At 36.2% G+C, this 5,124-nt stretch overlaps 1 protein-coding gene across 3 annotated transcripts; it reads right to left on the bottom strand.

The window, feature by feature from the left end:
- Positions 1-229: 229 nt before the first annotated feature.
- Positions 230-3,652, bottom strand: LOC133688745 (uncharacterized). 3 transcript variants are annotated; one of them, XM_062108348.1, is made up of 7 exons: positions 3,478-3,651; positions 3,189-3,388; positions 2,652-2,807; positions 2,498-2,575; positions 1,997-2,062; positions 1,711-1,776; positions 230-1,584 (listed from the first exon to the last, which is right to left on the bottom strand). In XM_062108348.1, the coding sequence occupies exons 2-7, from the start codon at positions 3,339-3,341 to the stop codon at positions 709-711; spliced, it is 1,395 nt and encodes a 464-aa protein (XP_061964332.1). In that variant the 5' UTR covers positions 3,342-3,388; positions 3,478-3,651; the 3' UTR covers positions 230-708. The 3 variants fall into 3 exon arrangements, with proteins under 3 accessions (XP_061964332.1, XP_061964331.1, XP_061964330.1); XM_062108347.1 differs by having other exon boundaries at positions 2,652-2,804; positions 3,189-3,652; XM_062108346.1 differs by having other exon boundaries at positions 3,189-3,651.
- Between the last annotated feature and the right edge of the window lie 1,472 nt (positions 3,653-5,124).

Here is a 5,124-nt window from a genome sequence, read left to right as displayed (position 1 = left end):
ACAAACAATGAAAAAGTTGCTCTCTAGAGAGCACCGGGAAAGAACCCTAATTATCCACAGGAATCGCTACTTACAAAAGTTTCAGCAGTAAAAAGGGATCAGAACAGGGTTGGGGATGGACTCATGTTTTTTGGCCATAACAGAGTGTTATAATTAGAAGATGCAAAAGTACCAGCAATCATTCTAGTGAAGATGATCAAGGACCAACAATAAAAACAGATTTCAAGGCTTTAAGCCTAAACTCGTGGATGCGCTTTCAGAAAAAGATGCATCATCTTACAACATGATGTTACAAACCATTAACTAATTTTGAAGTCACCCTGTTCTTGCTGCCCTCTCCATCTCAACCATCAAAATGGCAGCCTCACTTTGCTAAATTATCCATTTCGACAGCAAACTTCCAAAGACAGACAACAGGGAAAAGAAAACGAAAAAGGTTACATGCTTGAGGTCTTCTTAATTGGAAGCTTTCATCATGTCGAGCTACTGAGGCCAAATAATAGGGCTACTAAAATTTACCCCAAATTCAACACGGCTGACAGATAAAGAGCTTTGGAACCTCAAAACTTGATAGTAGTCCCCAAAGATTTAACAAATAACCGATTAATATGTATTCCCTTTAGAAGTGTTTTTTCCTGCTTCCCAAATCCTTCCAACCAGCTTAAGCTCCTGGAACTAAAAAAACCCATCCAAATCTATGCCAAAGACTCAACAATTCAATCGACATTGGCGGCCATGGAGGTTTTTTAGTTTTGTAAGTTCCTTTCTCCTCCTCCTTGCCTCTGCTGCAGAAGCTGCATCCACTAGCTTCTTGCTCGGGAATTTAAACGGGTCTTGATTCTTTTCTGGTAAAGCACACCTTAGTTGACTAGCTTTTGTGCAAATACCATGAGCACCGAAAGCATACTCTGACTTTTGCCCAGCTTCATTTTTAACAGCTACTGCAGGCGTAACAGAAGTTGGAGGTACAGGAGTAAGAATCATTTCTTTAGGGTGAGTTCCTTCGCACTGACCACCTCCATACAGGGTAAATCCTACTGGTGTCTCATTTAGATCATTGATAACCCTGACTTCTTCTGAGCTAGTAGTTTCTGATTTAACTATAATGGATAAAGAGGAATGCCGGTTCTCCATAGGTGCAGCAGCTTTTGGAGATGAACTACCACAGCATAGATTATTCAACGAAGTCCCATCTTGTCTGTGTTTAAAGTTAAAAGAAGGCTGAGCATGGAGTCCATTCCCATGATCAGGACCTGGAAAGAACCATGGACAGGAAACTAAATATACAGGTGTCCTTGGGCCACTGACAATTACAGTGTTTTCTTGTTGCACCTGTGATGAATCATGTGTTCCATTAGTTGGCATGGGCATGTTTGACGGAATTACAATGGCATTTTTAGTTGTATAATGTGATTGGATAGGATTTGAAGATTGAATAATAGAAGGCCAGCAATGAGGTGAAAATGCATGTTGGTTATATACAAGCAATGGGCAGTTTGTAGGTGAAGTAGTAGGTATGTCAACAAGGGCTGACTTGAGGTCTCCAGGAGATGCCTCCATCTCAGCTTTTATTTGCTTAGCCATCTGGAAAGAATGGAAATTACAATAAGAAGATAAATACTTTTCTGTTGTCTTGTTATGATCAACCACAAGATTTGATCCAAGGAGGAAAAACAGGAGAACCAATATGGGGGGTGATCTACAACTCACCTGTGCCTTCAAGTGTTTATTTGTGGTCTCTAAAGACTGATAGTTTTTCAAGGCCAGCTCTTTTTCCTGCACAGAATGAAATTTCGTCAAATATGAAAAAGCTTATATTAGCATAAGACAATGGATTTTTATCCAAGCATAAAAAAAAAGCAAAGAACGTGAAAAACTCTGAAACTATTACCAAAATGTTTACTCGCAGAATTATTTAGTATCACAAAAAAAAAAAAAAACCCTCTTGGTGGGAGATGCTAAAGTTTCAGGAGAAGCAAAAATGCCTAGTGCCTACCTTCTTTAAGTTTTCATTCTCCCATGACAGATCAGCAGCTTTCCTAGTTAACTCCTCGCACAGAGCCTGAAGCAAGAGGGCAAATACAGTAACTGAGAATCAGTATGACTAGACATAAATTACCCACTTCAAAGATTAAGGAGTACAAAACTAAATGTTTAAACAAGTAAAAAGAACAGAAAAATAATTAGGCATGCACAGAAAATCTTATAAATATATAATGGCAAGTTGTTGTTAATTGAACTAGATTTGCTCGAGCAATAGAAGAAAAGGGCAATATATGAGTAGTTAATGGCCAATTTAATCGTGGACCTCTCATTTGATCTCTATTACAGCTAAGTGCAGTTTGATTTGACGAGGAAAAACAATCTATAGATATTGGCCTTTGGAACAGATATAAGCTACTTGATATTTTTATAGCCATTCATCATTGGGCAACGCTTAGCTAAAACTCAAACAAAGAAGCAAAACAATCCACCAAATCAAGCAAACATAACATACCTGTCTACGGCGAATAGTCTGTCGAGCGGACTCTCTGTTTGCCAATATTCTACGCAGTCTTCGTTCTTCCTTTTCAGCCTGTGTGGAAAAGTCAGATGGTTATACTGAGGAAGCAGCGAAGCAACATTGCAGTCCCAAAGGAATTAATATTTACCTCAGTTAAATTTAGCCTAGACCTGCCAGTGCCATACGATGGGTAACTTGTTGCACAACTAGGACTTGATTTTGGCACATCTGCATCCAGCTCTCGTCTTGCAGGCTTCACTACATTTCTATGTATTGGCTGCTGATCCACAACTGCTCGATCCTGCTATAAACCCAAAAAACATATCTCAATAGTGCTACTACTTTCGGTGCATCTACCGATACAGGGCAAGCAGTATAGCCGCGCGTAACAAATTTAGACCTCAAAAAAATTTTAAAAAAAAATGAAAGTGAATTCGGAAAGAATTTCCGGTAAGATTAGCATTAACATTACTGCTTAGACTGGTGACTTTATTTTAATTCGATGAAACTAAAAATACATTAATTAATTCGAATGTTAAATATTTTACTATACTCCACTTTTATTCATGTGAAGCGGTGCAGAAGTAAAATTGACTTTAAAAAAAATATATACGCTGAAGTATTCTACTATGTAGTTAATAAGAGTTGGAGAGCAGAAAAATAAAAATAAATTTAAAAAACGAACCCGGGGGAGATCGGAATAAGTGGAGACCGAGTCAGACTCAGCCCTGACTCGCTTCCTAGCTCGTTTGCCTTTGCTTCCCCATTCACTGCCGCTGCTCTCTCGCATCGCTAAATGTGCCAAATCAGCCAAAGCCTCCGCCGCCTCGAGCTCCATCCGATCCGCCGCCGACGAAGAACCCGAACTCGAAACCGAACATCTCTCTAAATCCAAATCCATAACCCGGAACCCAAATGGTTATTATTACAGGGAAGAAAGAACAAAATAAAACCAAGAGACAAATATCACTCACTCAATACTTCAAGGGAAGGGAAGGTAAGGTTTAGTGTGAAAACTTAGAAGTAGAAGAGAGAGGAGAGAGACTATTACTCCTACTACTCTCTACTACTGGTTAGCTTAGCCCACAGATTCTGTGCGTTCGCCACGTGTCATGCCAGCTCGCTGCTCAACATCTTTGGTAACTCGCGCCCATGTATCTCTGCTTGCCAAGTTTTCTTTTAGCCCACGTTGGCTAGCTACACACGCGTGAGCCCTCGCACGTGCGCCCCAACCGGGAGTTTCATTTTGGGTAACAGGCCATAACATACGTGGCAAGGCTTTGGATCTACACGTGGAGATGATAGTATATCTTTCCACGTGTCCATTTTGCCGCGTCTAGGCGAGCCGGCAATGAAAACTGAAGGGGGAAGCCGGCCATTTTGCATTTACTGTTGTTTAATTTAATAAATAGGACTTGCAGTTGCGGAGTGGGCTTACAGCTGTTGAGTACGAAGATGACACCTGGTTACTTACAGCTGTGAGCTCATTTAGGCTTTGTTTTTGTAATGGAAAGCGTTTTTTTTAAAAAAAAAATTAATTATTTTTTTATGTGTTGTTAGGTATTTTGTTGTTTTAATTTAAAAATACTATTTTTAGAAAATATATTAAAATATTTTTAAATAAAAAATATTTTAAAAAATAATTACACTACTACCGTATTAAATAGATTTTTATTCACGTGTCCCGACTAGACTGCTGGTTGGTGGCGTTAGTTGGGTCCACTTTCTTATTACGACACTACTCTGCTCCGTTTCTTTTCATTTGCAAGTTACCTACGTGTCGTCAGGGCAGTAAGTTTGTGAATTCACCAGAATTGAATTATGCGTCCGAATTAGGGTTTATGTTTCAAAATTACAGTTGGCAATTTACCTACGTGTCGTCAGTGCAGTAAGTTTGTGAATTAACTAGAATTGAATTGGGTGTACGAATTAGGGTTTATGTTTAAAAATTACATTTTGCTATCTATATCCACAATCCACATACTTTTTCTATTATACTAATTTGCATGCCGCGTTGGTATAAAAACAATTAAACGTAAAAAGCAAAATATTCAGGTATTGAGGATTTTTTTGATATTTTTATTAAATCTGAAAATATAATTATTTAAAAAATTTCATTTTCATCCATATAAATTTTTATTGCAAAAAAAGATTAATATATGCAATAAATAAAATAAATATAAAATTATATATTTTAATAAATAATAATAAATTTATTAGTCTAAACCAAATATTGAGTTAAGAAATTCAAATAAAGATGTATATTAACATATCTAATCTTACATTATATATAAATTTTTAATTTTTTTAATCAAATTATAGAACAACAGTTGTATTAAAAACAAATATAAGTCATTTTAAATAATCACAATACATATATTTCTCAACTAAAATAAATTTTTTATTAACATCTCTCTTATGTTATTTTAGCAAACACAGGGTTTTAAATTAAAATTATAATTTTTGTTAAAAAAAACTTATAATTATTAAATCAAGATTAAAAAATATCAAAATATTATGTCCATATTTGAAGTATGATTGAAAGCTAAAAATTTTATAAATATGTTAAAATTATGTTCAAAATCTATTTAAGATTTTAAAAAACTAAAAAAAAAAGATTG

The sequence above is a fragment of the Populus nigra genome, chromosome 3, assembly GCF_951802175.1.
Source record: "Populus nigra chromosome 3, ddPopNigr1.1, whole genome shotgun sequence".
Classification (NCBI taxonomy): domain Eukaryota; kingdom Viridiplantae; phylum Streptophyta; class Magnoliopsida; order Malpighiales; family Salicaceae; genus Populus; species Populus nigra.
Note: the sequence above shows the minus strand (reverse complement) of the source record. Positions and strands in the feature narration are given on the sequence as shown.

Bases quoted from the DNA above. Each gene is read 5' to 3' on its own strand.
- LOC133688745 (XM_062108346.1), bottom strand. From the start codon at position 3,404: ATGGATTTGGATTTAGAGAGATGTTCGGTTTCGAGTTCGGGTTCTTCG. The intron at 2,063-2,497 runs GTATGTTATGTT...CTCTTGCTTCAG, and splicing joins AGACTATTCGCCGTAGACAG to GCTCTGTGCGAGGAGTTAAC. The intron at 1,585-1,710 runs GTGAGTTGTAGA...CATTCTTTCCAG, and splicing joins ATAAACACTTGAAGGCACAG to ATGGCTAAGCAAATAAAAGC.